Source organism: Ptychodera flava, chromosome 11 (assembly GCF_041260155.1).
Source record: "Ptychodera flava strain L36383 chromosome 11, AS_Pfla_20210202, whole genome shotgun sequence".
Classification (NCBI taxonomy): domain Eukaryota; kingdom Metazoa; phylum Hemichordata; class Enteropneusta; family Ptychoderidae; genus Ptychodera; species Ptychodera flava.
Genome location: NC_091938.1, coordinates 1,044,365 through 1,062,545, shown reverse-complemented (window position 1 = coordinate 1,062,545; position 18,181 = coordinate 1,044,365). Strand labels below are relative to the sequence as shown.

The 18,181-nt window shown below is 38.3% G+C and overlaps 1 protein-coding gene and 1 long non-coding RNA gene across 2 annotated transcripts; both read left to right on the top strand.

Moving 5' to 3' along the window:
• Positions 1 to 996: 996 nt before the first annotated feature.
• Positions 997 to 5,861, top strand: LOC139143220 (uncharacterized). Its single transcript, XR_011554557.1, has 3 exons — positions 997 to 1,138; positions 4,817 to 5,014; positions 5,637 to 5,861. It is a non-coding gene; the product is annotated as an uncharacterized lncRNA (long non-coding RNA).
• A 1,952-nt stretch (positions 5,862 to 7,813) lies between these two features.
• Positions 7,814 to 18,150, top strand: LOC139143218 (adhesion G protein-coupled receptor L3-like). Its single transcript, XM_070713370.1, has 13 exons — positions 7,814 to 8,594; positions 8,754 to 8,912; positions 9,375 to 9,470; positions 10,434 to 10,528; positions 11,144 to 11,329; positions 13,935 to 14,003; positions 14,325 to 14,445; positions 14,716 to 14,883; positions 15,438 to 15,510; positions 15,990 to 16,134; positions 16,752 to 16,801; positions 17,450 to 17,576; positions 17,878 to 18,150. Exons 1-13 carry the CDS (start codon positions 8,420 to 8,422, stop codon positions 17,995 to 17,997), a joined length of 1,584 nt encoding a protein of 527 aa, XP_070569471.1. The 5' UTR covers positions 7,814 to 8,419; the 3' UTR covers positions 17,998 to 18,150.
• The last annotated feature ends 31 nt before the right edge of the window (positions 18,151 to 18,181 follow it).

Below are 18,181 nucleotides of genomic sequence, written 5' to 3'. Positions count from 1 at the left end.
GTTGGTGCACAAATCAGATGCTAAAACTTTATATTTTTCACGAAAAAATGCGATTTCTTCCGTACTCTCGCGAGATCTCGCAATTTCACGCAGTGCTTTTAATTGCCTGTGCCCCAGCCAAATTCTATCGACGAGACAAAATATCCAACAAAATGATATTATCTGAGACAGAACTTTACATGCTTTCTCTGGAGAGTCGTAGAAGTAACATCGCTTATCTGAATTGGCTTAAAACATTTTCTATCAGGTAACATTGATTCCGATTTCTCGTGGGACGATCGTGTCTGGTGCTGATGGAATACCTGATGTACGTGCCCCCGGCACTCACCCTTATTTGGCACTCATCGAAGAAAGTCGGCGAAATTAAAATTACAAATGATCGTCAGTTTCGCGTGTCGAGCAGTGTGCGAAATTTAGAGAATGTCGTAAAATTTAAATGTTGCAGCTTTGTTGATGTGATGCACCTAGATATCATGAAAGAAATACATAGCTTGTAAACAAGAAAGTCGCACACGTGCAGTTCCGACGTACGACCGCCTCCCTTTAACGACAATAAACTTCACAATTCGGGTGAGCTTTATATACACCGCATACAGTATCTCTTAAATCTTCACCGCCCATTTTAAGTACATGGAGTGCCGTATATTCTGCGTCATTTATTCACACTTCATGCGAGAAGTGGTTTCATGAGGTGTTGTGAAGGCGCACAATCGCCACATATATGAAGTGCTGAAATTCCCAGTATATTTGTATATATGTGGCAGTTCGAACTGTATGAGATTAATTAAATGATGAAGAAGTTAATCCTGGCAATTTTCATGTTGGCAATGTATAGAAGTCACGTTTCAATTGTGTACTCTAACATAGAACGATATTAATATCTCTTGTAATTAGTCCCTTTGGGTCCCTTTAATACCAGAGTTTGTAAGCTAGGCTTTTGAGACAGTTCCCATTTGCTGTTCGTAATTAGTTTAATCTAAATCCCGAGGCAGTGGACTGAATGCTCTCTGGTGAGTGTGAAAAATGAAAAGACTGTCGCACTGAGTGATGGCTGCTCATCGGAGCTCAATAATGTGGTACACAGTACACATCGTGTGGTTACTTACTCTCCAAGGGGTACAAGCCGAGCAGGTAGGAGGTAAGTGAAATAAGTTTCCCGAAATTGGATCAGAATTTGGCAAGTTAAAGTGCGTATAGGATCAGCTGAAGAATGGTCATATTCACTTTACTCTGAAGTTATTTACAGCCTTTTAGTATCATGCAGTTCTATTGGGACGTAGAGAAAGAAACACATGATTTTTGCATGGTTTATTCTTAATCTGCATCAAAAAGCCTTTTCTGTGAACAGCAATTACAACAGTTATGTCATTTCATCTTAGCAGTTGGAATTAGGTGCCAATATTATTTGCCCAGAAGGCGATATTTTGATGTTAAATCTCTATTTCTCAGTCACTCTGTACAGAATCCTGAAATTTGGTGACTATGTAGGGCCTTGTAGCCTGCCATGAAATAAATAAAAACTGCCTCATCTCAAGTTTAAAACTTGTATAAACTTAGCGACTAAGATGGTGCTGAATCAATGATTATGTTGAAATTCAACCACGGTCATGGTAACCATCTATATTGCTAAAGCAGATCGGCTACATCATTCAAGTTAAGGCAAAACTTACTAAGCCTATACAATGTCAGTTAAACAGTAATGTTGAGTCGGATTGAACTTTCCAATATAACTTAGTTCCGTTGATTGTAAAACCGTTTATTACAGAAATAACGGGCGACGCGCTGACCACTAACGTTTATTTGTGGGCAAGGGCGAGAGGAAAGCCAAAAATTAACGGGCGAGGCTTGCCGAGCCCGTTAATTTGGCTTTCCTCGAGCCCGCGCCCACAAATAAACGTTAATGGTCAGAGCGGAGTCTGTTATTTCCATTACATTATCGGCGAACCCAAGAAACCGTCAAATTTCCGAAAATTTCAGGAGCGAACGACAACTGGGCCCCAGAAACTGAGCAATACGCGACGCACTGTCACGCGCGCTGTAAAAAAAATTGCAAATCCGGAGATGTTTTCAGAAAAAAGTATCTCAACTTGACCTACAAGTGATCCATTTTATTTTGAGATTGATTATGATTTACGTTTGAGCCGTAAAGTTACGATACTTTGAGTTGTTAATCTTATTATTCATATTCACGGGCATATAAACAGACTATTACTGTGTATTTGTGGTCAGTCACGTGGTTCAGCTCGACCAATCAAAATGCGACAGGCAGGGCATGGTAATATAATTGCTTGTTTTAGTCATGCAAAAAAGTGCATGTTTTTGAGGTGTGCGAATTTAGCTAAAACGTACTCTTCATATATGTTCTGCGATTTAGGCATTTTCTAAAAAGACTTGTAATATTCACAACAACGTTCCGCTCAATTTAGAAAGCAAAATTTAACGCGTACAACAGAACATAGCCAAATAATGTTCATTGCAACATACATGTCGTCAAAGGCCTAGTAACTGTAATTTATGAACGTTGTTTTCAGGATTTTGTTGCATGTGTCAGTCATAGCTTCTAGGTACACTTCTCACAGCATGTCGAAATATCTGTGTCCTTTAATCTTAGTGTCGATAATTAAATTAAGGTACAGACATGAATTTGGTTTTCAACGATAACAATGCACATGACACACTGACAAGTTGCATTGATGAACAAAATACTGAGTATTTCAAATGCTATAGGAAGTAGACCAAGTTGATACACGGAACAAAAATACCGGAAAATATCAAAAGGTTGATTTACTATGCAGATAGCTTTTACGCAACGAACAAAAGTTATGAATACTAACATTTTCTCTAGCAATGGCATGCGGGGAGTGCCGTCATACATTTTATATCATCTTCAATGGGGGCAATAAACGTGTTTCGAGTGGTTTTGGGGTCTTATTATTTTGACGGTGATGCAAGAAGAATTTGTCGGACCAACCTCGGCTACAGTGACTGAACACTCTCTTATTGTTTTAAGATGAGATCTCTTGCTTGGACAGCAGAATGCCAATGCACATTCGTCATTGTACTTAAATTGAACAACATGCGCCCTTTTCTGTATGGAATCATGATTCAGACTTAACTGTTACTTCGAGTAGAAGAAAAGAAAGGCAAAATATAAAAAAAATGAAATTGATACGGCAGTGAAAAGAGTTGCCTTGGAATAAAAAGAGAAACAACTTAAATGTTAGACTAATTAAAGTTCAGCCATATTGGAGAGTAACATTGTACAAATGTAACGTGCTTCTTCATTCAAATGATACAAGCCAGGCTACAATTATTCTTAATGGATTAGCAGTCAATCTGGATTTACAGCATTTCAGCACAGTCCCACCCGAACAAGGATTTCAAAAAAATATCAGTAATTCGTATAACATTATTAAAAGGCCAGCAATGCTAACTTTTGACGATTTATTTCATCATGTTTACTTTGTACATGAATTGCAACTTCTTTTTCTTTTCCCCAAAGAATGTTGAAACACCCGCTATTTAGCTTATAAACTTAGCATCGACATGTGTAAAATGCACTGTTATTGTTTACATTTTAATTCTAGTCCGGACCAGAAGTCACTTTCGACAATAACAATACAGTTTACACACGTACGTGCTCAGTTGACAAGCTGAACACTGTGTATGTCAACATGCCTTGGGGTGTGGAACAAGGAATTATGGTTGACATTGAAAAAAAATGGTGAAAAAATTATCAAAAGTTAGCATTACTGGCCCTTTAAGGAAAGGTTGGGTTTCAAAAACATGCTGGTGACACAGCAACATCAAAAAGATATATATTACGATCTTCAACCTTAAATTACAGGAATGATAATATATGTAGGGAAACAATGCCCAGTAAAAAATATCGTGAGTAGTTACAATAGCATCCTGTGGGCACTACATTATGTCATGCTCACCGAAGGCAATTTTCACGAGGTGCAGAAATCGAACGAAAGTGTTCCAATTGATATTTGGAGTATAGCGAAAACACATGAAAAGTTCACGGTTCAAAATGCACTAGGAACAATTGCCTTGATCGAAATGAGGGAATAAAAGCAATGAACAAATGACTTGAACAATACAAAAACAATAATGTGGTGAGGTGTTTGAAGAAGAAAGACTATTGCTTGGCACCGACATTGATAGAAAAGTTTCGGCTGAAATATACCCAGAGGAACGAAATCTTGTAGGCAATGTACCACGGCTATGAAGGTTATAGTAGATTGATATTATTTACAGCAACTTAATGGGTCCGAAACTAAGGGTACTCTCTATTTGATTGGAGCTTTGGAAATGATTTAGTAAGAACAATGATTTTCATCCAATCGGTCGGACAAAAGCTATCGATACGCTTCACATTAGCCCGACTCTTGTGATTTTGTTTGCCGAGCATAGTTTTCGGAGCAGAAAGTAAACTCAATTTGCGCATAAACCACATAATGATTCCTGTGGTTGGACATAGGGTCCAAATATGGTCCACAGCCCAAAAGTATCGTTTTAGCACTTCACGCTTGTACAAAATTCATCCGTTATTTTTGTAGAAATGGGGCAGACTCGTTTCACTTGTGACACACGTTTTCCAAAAGTTTCACATGTGTGAAGTTATGTTGAAATATAGTTCGATGGCTAGATTCATTTTATTCCAAGCTTCCTACCACTTCCGGGTATCTAATAATTCCCTACAACTCTATCACTTACCACGCATCTCCGACTCTCGACTTATATAGCTGAATTTCGTAATGAAAATGACCTATCAGTAAATATCACCGTGCTTTCATTTTTTAATTTTCAGTCAACGTCGCTATTAACAAGACCGTGGCAGGCACTTCTCTGAGACAAAATGGATTGCATTCTCACATAGTCGATGGAAATTTGACAACTTGTGTGAAATCTACTAAGACTGAAAATCCTTATTTTCGCATTAATCTTGCTGAAAACTACTACATAGATCGGGTGATAGTTGTTATCGAACAAGGATGTACAGCCGGATGTGAGTATCTTATCTTGACAGATGGACTAAAACGTTTCTCCCAGATAACCAGATATGTGATGAGCTGCAAGCATTTTCGCATACGACAGATCTCCGTTTTATTGTTATTTGACAATCTCCAAAGGTACTGGTTGCCAAATCAACAGCAGCAGCTGTTCCAGGACTTATCACAATTGTTTTTCATTTTATACTAAAGCTGACGAAAGTGTTGTAGGCTTTGTTGGGGAAAAGTTGCGGATATTTTATACTGCAATGACTTTGATTGTGGTTAGCAAGTTACTAGCGAGGCTGAGTAGCCAGGGGAAAAACAAAAGCTGCTTGAATTTTTCTTTTGCTATCACACTGTGGGTAGCAAGGACAGTATACGTACACATTGCAGCTACCATTTTGTCTGTAGCAGAACACTATGGTAACGATGAATTTTCAATTTTGGCAACCCATGCCATAAAAAATCAGAAGTCTCTGGAACATTCCTGGGAGACCGTAACATTTGTATCGCCAGTAGTATGACTTGTACACAGACTGTATCTATCATTTTCTCAGCCAAAATACAGATTTGTCACAAACAATTTCATCACTTGTAATGAAATCCATTTTTTCTATTAATGGTGCATATTGACAGGTGATATGTCAAGCTCTGTTATTTACGTTGGATTGATGGGAACAAATGGAGGAATATCAGAGTGTTTTTCGTACACAACTGCTCCTGCCTTTGTAAACAATACCCTCACCATCCAATGTCAAGGGGCACCTGTGCTTGGACAGTATGTACAACTGATAAAACAAACAACAGAAAATGCAACACGCATTATAAAACTCTGTGAAATCCAAGTAATCACCGGCAATACAAAAGGCGAGTGTTCAATGAAGTTCTTCAATTTTGCACGCATTGCCAACAAAACCTAAGTCTGGAAGATGAAAAAGTTCTACCTGTTTGTTGATCTGTCTGTCTCTCTGTTTGCATGTCTGTCTGTATGTCCGGATGAATGGATAAATGGATGGATGGATTGATGGATGGATAGATGGATGGATGGCTGGCTGGCTGGCTGGCTGGCTGGCTGGCTGGGTGGATGGATGGATGGATGGATGGATGGATGGATGGATGGATGGATGGATGGATGGGGTGATGGATAATACATTATTTTTATTCATTGAGTTGCTATGTGTATGCATTGTTGGTACGTGTCCATGAATGTGGGTGGACCATCACACAACAAATTTTCAGCTCTTGTTCTTAGGAGTCCAAATGAACTTTGATAATTCAGTGTTATTTTCATACGTCTTGTTACAGAAAGATTGCATGTGATTAGCTTTTTTGGAGGGACTGTGGATTAGCGAAGCGGAGCAGGCGTTAATTCTGCCATCGTCGGTTATAACCAGAACATTGAGTTCCTCTAACATAAGCAAAAGATTCAATCTTTGCCTAGCAGCGGAAGCTGCACATAATCAATGCTGATATATTTACGCTGTTGAACAAACGCTTGACTTGGTCTTAAAATGTTGCTACCAAAACAAATATCATTTATCGAAATTTAACACCAACTATAAGACCATGGTGAAATTATAATTCCCGATCATTTAAGGTAGAACGCACCTCAGGGACAGACATTCGGACTCTCAAACTTTTACAATTCTCTTCTGATATACCACATGTGGGGGTTCATTTTAAAGCTCTTGGTGAAAGAAAAGTTTTCACCGGAAAGTTTTTCGAAATTCGAAAAGGTTTATTTTTCTCCATAGAGTTAACACAGGGATGGCGGCCATTCTGAATTTCTAATATCGGTAAATCTTGGGTAATTTGTTTCTCTAGTACTAAAATTTGCATGGTGACCCCCTATTTTTATTCTTGATTTTGAAAGAGAATAATTGAAAGATCCCTTGAGGAAAGTTAGAGCAAAAGTTTAAGTCTTTCACTTTCGAGGTTCATACTACCTTAAATCAGGCAGAAGAGAAAAAGTAAATTAGTGTATCTGAGGATATCGTAGGAAGTCCAAATGACCTGTGAGTTAGCTATGATAACTGTAATATCTACAAACTTGCTTTATTCAAATCATCCATTTTCAACTTTCACCCTATCCCTGTCCCATTGATCAATCATTAGCAGGTCAGCATGGTTAAAGACTGACTTTACAAGAAGTTTCGTAGTTTAAACCAGTTCACAGTAACCTAGCTTTATGCTTCTCAATCAGTCCATCATAACATGTCTTGGACCTTAAACTTTGAACAATCGAGCAACATTTTTCCAATTAGTCGAGACCAAAACAGCAAACCATGGCATGTGTGAAACAGTTTAGTGTACTTCCTACCTACCTGCCTACCTACCTACCTACCTACCTGCCCACCTACCTACATATACCTACCTACCTACATTTGGGGGGATTGTTGCTTGATACGGTAATGTATGGTTCTGTTTTTGTTTTGTTATCAGTTTTGTCCCATTTTGATCACTTTTTATCATGTCACAACCATTACCCACCCTACAATAGGTGTGACAAGTGTTGTGACAATAAAGTATAAAGTACTTGTACACAAAATTACACTATGTATCCGTAAGACTGTACCTCAAGAGCAAACTATTTTATATTAATTGGTCCCTGATAATATCGGTGTGTACTAAAGTTCCTCTAATTGAAAATTCACTAGTTAATGAACCATCTGTAATTAAATAAACGAAGAAGGTGCTCTAAAGCCTAAAGTAACTTTTCTTCACATTACTCTTTTCAACGTTTATTATATATTTTCAATTCATACTTTGAAAATAAGTTTCGCTCAACCTGTTAATCATTTATATTAATATTACATCCCATCCCGTCGACAGCAAATTCAGACGGTTCCATAAGTGAGCCTGGTTCAAATTCTAAAACATCATCTATCGTGGATCCTGTGACCGCTGGAAATGAGGCCACCAGCTTGTTCTGGATAAACACAACAGGTCGTATAACTACCGCTGGAGAGAATCCCAATTTTAAAACGACAGATGAAACCCTTCTCGAGACTGAAGCAGATGAAAGTATTTTAACATCATTGCAAGAAATAACAGTTGATCGCTTAACAACAGTAAGAGGTGATCCAAACTCCCAAACGAAATATACAACTGTTCTAGCAAGTGACGTCAACAAAGATTCCGACTCATCACCAAAAGTGGATCCTGTAATTACCGCAACTGAAAATCTACACTCGTCGATAACAAATCCAATCAGTCTCACAACTGTAGCAGTTGACAATCCTGATGCATCACGGACAGAAATAATAAGTCTTATAAGTACAAAAAGTGAAAATCCCAACTTTTCAAAGACAGATTCAACAGATCTCCTGACTGAGGCAAGTCAAAGAGTCAACACATCGCCGACAATAACACACATAGGAGGTAGTACGTGTTCCTCAAATGTGTCCGAGTCGGGCGAGATGTGTACATTTACAGTAAAACAGTCAAAGCAAAAGATAACATTCACTATACCACATCGTTTGAGTGTGGAGCTAAAGTGTCAACCTGGTATGGAATTTGCCGAGACATCTTCAACACGCGCAACCAGGACTTGTTTGAATGGGAATTTCGATGTCTATGATGACGGGTGCCAAGGTAAGAAAGACTAGATTGCGAATTGGTCACCAAATTTTAGTGTTTCACTGTGTCAAAACAGAAAGCCTTTATCGTCTCTTCCATTTACGCTATATTTAATTAAATATACATTTCGTCTAATCAGTAACGTCTTTTCATTCACTTCCATGCATATGTCAGATATAGATGAATGCAGAATTGGTCGAAACACTTGTGGATTGAGCAGAAAATGCCACAATACTCTTGGTAGTTATCGATGCCTCTGCCTAGATGGATATGAAGAACAAGGCGATCTTTGTGTGCCGACAGGCAGTATTTCTCTAGAAGATGACGAGAGAGGTGAACTGACCGTTTCTTTGTTCGACACCTTTCTGTTAATATTGATAAGTAGAATATATGGTCTATGAGCAAATTAAATTATCGGACGATGGCTTTAGTAGCAAAGTTGAAATATAGGCTGAATAGCATACTTGCTGAAGGCAAGTGGTATTTATTATAGATTAACTAGTCTGTTAACAGAAGACAATAGATTGAATAGTACAGTAGCAACAGACAAGTTGTATTGAATATCCATTAAATAGCATAGTTGCTGAAGGTAAGTTGTATTCAATATACTTAAAATTATAGTCTGTTAGCAGAAAACAAACAGTATTCGGAAACTCCAGTCGAGTAGGATAGGGAAAAAATACGACAGAGTCTTTTGTATGACGAAAGATTTGGCATGATATCATCCATAACAACTGCATAGCTTAAAACTGTGGATAGGGACATTGTTTTATATTTTTATTTTACTGTCTGCAGATGATAATGTTAAATACTGTCTAGCAACAGAAAACTGGGAAACAACAAGATCAAATTACTACTCTCCTTGGATTCTGTGTCCACTTGGTACAATCGGTAAGTCTCCTGAAGTAGCTATACCTTAGTACAATCGGTAAGCCACCTGCAGCACGTCAATCTACGCAGCACAACTACACATTCCTCCATTCAACAGTAATATAACATGTACTTCATAACTCTCACACACAACAAATATGGGACACACATAGGAACGGACCTTGAAGAACTTTTGTCCTGACCATTTCGTCATAAGTTATACACGTATAGGCGGTTGTACAAGAGATTCGGATACACATCTCGGCATGTAGGACAAGCCGCCCAGCGAGAGAACAACCATCTTAGAGGCGGTTGTTGCCATACCATTATATCAACATATGCGTTTCTGTCCATGTAAAGTAGTTTTCTCAGAACATTCTTGAAGTATCGAAAAGAGAAAACAGACTGACAATTATAGCAAGCAGACGTCCACTTCTGGTGTAACGAATTATCAAATGTTCCTGCAGATGGTCAATTCACAAACGCAAATCAAAACTTTTTAAAACGATTGAAATATTTAATTGGATTATGTACTTTTTTAAAATCTAATTTAGCACATTTTTATGCCAGTTTCTTCCGACATCGAGCTCCTATGCTGCTGGGTGGGGGTGGCGGATTTAACACTGTTGTACTATAATTAATTCACCGTATCGTTAGCTGTCGTCAAATCAGAAAGATACTGTGATGTAATTTACTCTTTCATGAAATATGTCAATTGCTGTTATAAACATTAAGTAACCTGAAAATGAGATTTAAATGATAAAAGCGATCAAGCTTTGGAACTCACTCCGAAAATATTGGTCAATTGTTTTATGTCATTCTCCCAATGTATACCTAAATTTGGGTGAGTATCAAGTTCAGTGTAGCTGCCAGATAATCGAACAACATGATCAGGTTCATAACGAAATGGTATGTAAGTTATTGACAATATTCCGATGACTCCATCGAGAACATCTTGTCGCAATGATGGTGTATGCATTCCAGGAGTAATGAGAAGATTCTGTAGTGATAGCGGTCAATGGAGCAGAATTGACTCAACAGACTGTAAGACGAAGGAGCTCCTCGAAGTATCAACGCAGGTATGGCCACTAAACTTTGACAAACACAGACACTGAGTTTTCAACGGGCAGCATTGCAGATGGAAACTGAGCAGTGCTCCGTTGTATTGTATGATTCATGATTTCAGGCATTTTTCAGGCATCTATACAGAACCGGCAGTTTGTATACTACCACTCAGGCATCTATACAGTAGAAGTTTCCCGGGAATCGTTGAAGAAGGATTTCTATTACAGGTGTAGAAATTATCCGTTGCAATTACACACCGGTGCGCGCAGGCAAGATGAATGTGTATAGGGAAAAACAAATTCCAGGTACTACAGCCTGTAATTGAACGCTGCCACTTCTTTGCAGATTCAAGCTAAGTGTCAGTGTCAATGTCAGTGGTAGACACTTTTCTTGAGATCGCAATTCGTGTAAGTTTAGGCGGATTATCCTCATGTGCGTGTTCCAACCAAAGCAGGGTAGAACAACATGGGGCTAATAATTGAGCACGTAGTTTTATTACAACACACAGATACCGTGAAAAGTACGTCTTGAGTGGGCTGTTGGAAATGTGTCGCAATATGAAGCATGAACAAATAGCGTTGACAGAATATGCAACTTCTTTTCACATTTTACGATTTTTAAATGTTCAGATCACCAACCTTCAACGTGAAGACGAAGCCGTCACACTTTTGAAAAGCGTTGCTGACTTCTTCGAATCGCAGAGTACAGTCTCTGCTGGAGATTTACTACTTGCCAGTGAGATCTTACCAAATTTGGCTCGTCTAAGACCAATGTCAGCAGGTGTAACCTTGAACGAGACCGAGATATATATCCAGGTAAATATTCCAAGATCAAATTTTACTTATATTTAAGGTGAAAAGAGCGCACTTTTGCTGTGTGTCGTACAGAGGCGAACTAAATACTATTCCACTAATCAGAATATGATAACAATTTCACATTTACACCTGATGTATTAAGCTTAAATACCTAAATATTTTCAGTGTTGGTTATTGTACTTCAGGTAATTTTTTGCCAATCAGATCTTTGCTAACAGTATTCTCTTCGCAGGAAGTCTATCAAACATCTCAATATATGCCCGGAATAATATTAGAAGAGCAATGTTCAGTATGAAAATTAATGCTAAGATAGCATAGAAGTACGCATGTCAGTTATGTCGAAGGAAATCATCAGTGTTAAAGTGGCACTCCCATTTTGTAACATTTTTAAAACACATTTTTTTAGTGCCAACGGTCGATATTTGACGTGGCGACTGCGCGCGGATCGCGAGATATCGATAAAAACATGTCTTCAAAAAAGTAAAAGTTTGAATTCCGGTGGCCCACCTAAATTCAGCTTCCGAACATCGAACGTTCGGCACTGGGGCCATTGTCAACTAAGCTATGGAGTACGAGTCTACGCTTACGCTGCTGTATGCCACAGTACCACTTGCCTCGGTGATCGGTCATGCCCCGTGGGAGAAAGCTGAGTCTTACTGACTTGGTGATAAAACGAAAAACAATATTTGCTGATTCCACTAGAATTCGCATAGGTGACTAGCCCAGTTACATGCGGTTGATAATTAGCGGCCACCGCGTGGTATGCATAGACGCATACCATGGGCGCGGCGAACCACACGTACTGTGTGGCAGACGACAAAATGTAGTCATCGGAGGCGGCTAATATTTAACACGTTAAAACTTACGTTTATATGGTATTGCTTAAAAATATAACACTAACTGATTTAGAATAATGACAACGACAAAGCTAAGAAGAAGTTTCCAAAAACTGACCTGTGGTAAAGGCATAATGCTGTATATAAAGTCTTCGCAGTGGGAGGTAAAATTGCGTCGTTCGAACTTATTATGGACTCCCTAGAAGATCGTCAATCAGCACAACAACAAACCTTCGGTGGATTTCGCGTCATAATCATAAACGATCGTAAAACTTCGGGATGTGAAAAATACGCTCGGGAAATGACATGTTTTTATCGATATCTCGCGATCCGCGAGCAGTTGCCACGTCAAATATAGACCGTTGGCATTAAAAAAATGTGTTTTAAAAATGTTACCAAATGGGAGTGCCTCTTTAAGCTTGCAGCTTCACTCTACAATTTTTTTGCAAAGTAGGCAACAAGTAAATACTGTGAATCAATCGTACCATTTTAAAGTTATAGAGGTATGAATAATATTTGGTCTCATCAAACAGTTGTTTTTTTTTTATCGAGCACTGTAAAAATAAAAATGTAAACCCATTGCGTTCGGTGTCGGCTGAAATAACAACTTTGCTTTCCTCGTTGATATTATGATAAGTGGGATCCCGGAGAAAACAAAATTTGTAAATAAATCGAAACAAAGAATCTTTAATATTCAGACTGCTTTTCGGATATCAACTTCTCACATGTATAAAGTGTGAGCACACTGTTGTAAATGTTATTAAAGATTAGAATACCAGGTACTTGACAAGAGGAAGTTGGTTTAATAGCTGTAACATCTGAAGCCTGCCACTACATTAAGTCACATGTGCCCATCGTACGATTGTATTGCTATATACTCATACTAGTTTACCTACTTCAAGGGGCATCTTTACTAATTCTGTCAGTTACAAACATATACAGCTTGCACTACCGGATTGTTCACACTCTACATTATAGATATGGGCGACCTTAAAGGGATACAGTCGTAGGAACCGCTCTCAAAGGTCGTACGAGACCCATACGACCAATGTAAACACTGTATCCAAGGTACGATGGTGACTGATGAAAAGTTAAAACATGTCTGTCATAATCTACGTCGTATAATTTGAATGTTTCAGCTATGATGATAGCTAGGTGCAGCTAGGTGCATCTAGATATCGTGCACGAAATACATTGTTTATAAACAAGAAACTCGCTCAGGCGCAGTTCCGACGACGGTTTCCCTTTAAATTTTCTCATAACACTTACAAAATAATTAACCTTCAGCTGTCCCCTGATAGCAAAAAGCTTTCAAACGAATGGTACACTTAGAGAACTTTTATTAGTTAATCAGCATATTTATATTAGCTGATACAAAAGAAAACTTATTAATGACGTAATTGTCTCGAAAGTGTTAGGTTTACACAAATCCCGAATGTCTTTTCCCTGGCAACGTAAACTAATCTCAACCCATGTAGATATACTGGATGAATGCAATTAATTTTAGAATAAATAGATGTGACTCACATTTAGATGGTCTTCTTGATATTGAATACAATGTCATGAATCTCACCATAGTAAGAACATCTATTTATTAAATTGTACGTCCGTAGAGAGAAGGACCGATATTTTTTTCTAATTTGCATACATTAACAACATAATAGCACTCAAATAATCGATGCAAATACAAAAAAGGTTTGGGATGGAATGTCTGTCGTATTTGTTTACAACTGAACAAGTAATCTGTTTTTCACTTGTCCACATTTCAGATGTTCATGGATCAAATTAACAGATTTCTGGCACAGGATCTGGAAAAATTATGGAAACAGATTTTCCAGGTAATCGTTTGCACGGACGAAGTACTGGAGCCGTCCTTACTTTACAAAGGCCACAACTATATGCATATATACATTTTTCTCGGACTTTAGTTCTATTAAGATAACATCTCACACAGGAGATACAGATTTCGCAAAGCACTACACCACACTGAAAAACATCAATGGCATAAACATAAGTAAAGCATAAAAAGGATGTTGCACTAAAACGCTTAATCCTGATGCATGGATATAAATTTTGAGATCTCTCTCTCTCTCTCTCTCTCTCTCTCTCTCTCTCTCTCTCTCTCTCTCTCTCTCTCTCTCTCTCTCTCTCTCTCTCAGGAACGCGGGCCAAACAAGGGAGTTGTCGACTTATTCTCCGCCCTCGATATGTTCGGTGATACAGTCTATGACTTCATGCATCAATATGGACAAGACGTGGTTTTGTCGAGTAGTGCCATCGGTAAGATTAAGATAAATAAATTAAGAAATTATGAAACCAAAGCCAATGAGCTCAATAAAATTTCCAGTGGATCGAAATCAGTCATTTTTGTATTAGGCCTACATGCTTCTTCTTTAACTGTCTGTAGACGGCGTGGGGTCTAGAATTTCTATTGCCAGTCCTGAATAACGTGTGTGAATCACAGTCCGTCAGTGGTTGGATCATTGTCGGAGACATCATCACACATAATTTGCAGGTTATACGTTTATCTTCCATCTTCGTTTGTTACAGATTTAATCGGAATCTTTATCGAATCAAACGACGAATATATCATCAATCCTTCCGGAATTACACAAAAACAGAGACAATTATTGCAATGGAACATCTCAGAAATCCCAGATAGTTACTTACAACTAACACCAAAAACGATGGAAAAGCTCAATGCTTCAAGGACAAGAGGTAGGCTGGTTATAATGTGATACAGCAGACATACTTTTAAGATTTGGGCTCATTTTCAAGCTCATGTTGACAAGTCCATTTTTTGTTTGTGAAAAACGAAAAGTACGCTTTTCCCAATAGATGTTGGGGTCCGTTTTGAATTTCCATTCTTGGTGATAATTGGGTATTTTTTGCGAGGCGATCCTGTTTTTATTCCTGAATTCCAAAGGAAGTGGCTTAAAGTTCCATTACGGCGAGTACGAACACGAGTTTCATTCTTTCAACTTTGAGGCGCAAATACTTCATTAGAACTTGTTTTGAACAATTTCATCTTGTTGGAATTACAAAGAACCACTTCTAATCATCTTGCGTGTCTCAAAATGCCAACTTTGTTGATCACATTTTTGATAAATACTTTGTCAATTACAGCATTCGCTCTTACTTTATTTTCAGAAGTATAATGCATGAAGATATTTTGTTTAATGGGAAATAATGAAACACTTTCATTGGTTGCCAATTGAATTTTTTCAATTAATGATTAGTGTATTCAAATGTTATTCTGTGTCAATTTTTAGGTGAGCCGCTTGCATTAATCTCCTACGTCTATAGAAATCCAGGAAACATCTTACCGACGAATGAAGTGTCAAGGTGAGATATAAACATGTAAAATAAACATATGAACACTTCACAGAGTTCATAAACGGGAGATAGGGGATATACTGTGGACAACGTTAACCAGCACAGAGACTGTCGACAGGCCCTCGTGACTTTTGTGTCTATTATTGATGTACAGGGGCATTTGCAAGCGTAGCGCCCAAGACGCGAGCTGGGAGAATGCCCCAGGCATTACAGCCAGTATTCCACTCGCGCCGTCTGCGGTTGCGAATCCCACGTATGTGCGAGAGATTACATCACTATTTGATAGAAAAAGGCACAAGGGACTGTCGACAGTGTACAAGCACACAACGGTGACATTGCTATTGGAATCGCTTCGTATCTATATTCATTGAAAGGCATTAGTGTAACGTTCTACAAAGATGAATGGAATGTTTGATTTCTTCTACTGCACTTCCATGGCGTATAGTAAGGAGTTATGCACTCTGTTGTTTGTTTTATCTAAACTGCAGGAATAAAGCACGTCAATGGGTAACAACAGTAACGGCCACTAGAAGAATTAAGAAAGTTAACACGCCTGTGCTTTCTGCTAGTGTTCATCCACGCATTTATAAAGAATTGGAATTAGACGTAGTGATGAGGCTTTACCAAAAGGAGGTTAGGGCGGTCTATGCTTCATTTCGATATTGTTACCCACCGTGATCGCAGTCTATGCTTCATTTCGATATTGTTATCCACCGTGATGTCTATGCTTCATTTCGATATTGTTATACACCGTAATCACAGTCTATGCTTCATTTCGATATTGTTATCCACCGTGATCGCAGTCTTTGCTTCATTGCCGCATTGCTATCCATCACTTCCGGTGACCGATGGACTTCGAATAGTACAACTACAACGCATAAGATAAATTTTGTACAATACGCATACACAAAAGGGCGAGGAATTCCATCCTATAGGGCTATTCCATTGAGCAGCGTGTTTCACGAGCATTTGCTCTGGTTCATTGCGCCTTGCATTGAGTTCGAGCCAATATACCTGACAAGGTTTTTGTGCATAAACCTATTGTTGCATACCCATCAGTTCTCACCGTTAAATGCTATGAAAATGTTTTAAACTGTTTACATTGGGCCCCAGTCGTCCTAGATGAAGACTGCTTATATTGTTCCTTTTCATCTGTTTTCCAGATGCACTGCTTATATTGTTCCTTTTCATCTGTTTTCCAAATGGGAGCATCATTACGGTAACAAATTTTATTTTCTCTCCATCTTTAGGAAGGATACTCTCCAAAATGTTCGTTTATCGAAGATGGCGCTACCCACGGGTATTGTCTCTCTGTACTCTTGTAACCATGTTATTCTGCACCGGTGGACGATGAAACTATTTAACAAGCAACCTCAATCATCATCAGAGTTTTTCCAAAACGATTATGGATACAAATCGCTTTCCTTTTTCGTTTTTCTCAGTTCCACGCGTTTTAACGCATCCAGTTTTGTCTAACGTTTATCAAAAATCAACAACATTCACTTGTGGCGTCAATATTGTCAGCACTTCATTTTAGCGGCTGTCTAGTAAAGGATAGCAGTCTTTGAAAGATAATAAACCAATTAAGGACAAGGTTTTCTGTCTTTCCATGGGCACTCCTAGTTGTGTACAGCACAAACAATTCAATTAATTCGCATTAACGGCGTCAGACAATGGTATACGAAATGACTTGTGAGTTGAAAGTCCCAAGGTATTGAATGTATACAAGACATTAATTATTAAAGAGATGTCTTCATGTATCTCTCGACGAGTTAATTCTAATATTAATGATTTTATATGACGTTTACGAGCTCCATTGAACAGACTTTGCCTCTATTGTTAATTCTCAGGATCTTCAATTCACAGCTTTGTCTTTCATATAAATATTTTAATAACACCACGACATTGTATGTCCATGGCACCGAGGTCTGTTTGCTTCTTTTGTCAGAATCTGGAGTACCAAAGGCTGTAGCTTGAAGCATCGCGGAACACACGTGATGTGGGACTTCGTAGAATGCACCTGTAACCACCTGGGAAACTTTGCTGTGATCATGACTATGGGGAAAGAACCAATAGTTTGTATAGCTTACAGATATTTCAAATAATTTAGAGCTGGGGACTCTCATTTATATGAGTTGACAACCTTATATGAGTTTAAACAATCCTTGTTTAAACGGTAAAGATACACAGAACAAACCGCAATGTATCTTCCAGGTCTGACATGGTGATCCCAAAATCATTTGTGTTATGAAATAAAGTATGTAAAGTTCAAGTCAAAAGCAACCTGTTGGAATTAGCAATGTAAGAGAAATCGTCATCGTAAAGTCGAACTGAAGAAATCTAAACACATAATTTTGCGTGTATGTTTTTTCACAGCCTTTTCTTCAAACAGCGGCAGATTCTGTATTGATGATATGTTGCGTTCTGTCCCTGGTCTTCATGATATTCAGTTTACTACTAGTTTGCATGACCAGGCAAGTGGAAGAAATAGCTTGAGACATTTCTGAATGTTTTTGTCTTTGTGCAGAAGACTTTTATTTCGATTGTGGAAACATTATTGCCATTAAACATCGACTGATCGCAAGGAATCTTGCGAACGGATATAACAAATTGTAATCGTTAGGGTAGAGGGCGTTTACCTCACCGACATATTTGATATGACAGTATTTATCCTGCCGTG

What these genes read in the sequence shown, in the direction of transcription:
- LOC139143218 (XM_070713370.1), top strand. Translation starts at nt 8,420, where the DNA reads ATGTGTACATTTACAGTAAAACAGTCAAAGCAAAAGATAACATTCACT. An exon ending in GTGTCCACTTGGTACAATCG is followed by an intron (nt 9,471 to 10,433) that starts GTAAGTCTCCTG and finishes TATGCATTCCAG; the next exon opens with GAGTAATGAGAAGATTCTGT. An exon ending in GAAGATGGCGCTACCCACGG is followed by an intron (nt 16,802 to 17,449) that starts GTATTGTCTCTC and finishes TTCTTTTGTCAG; the next exon opens with AATCTGGAGTACCAAAGGCT.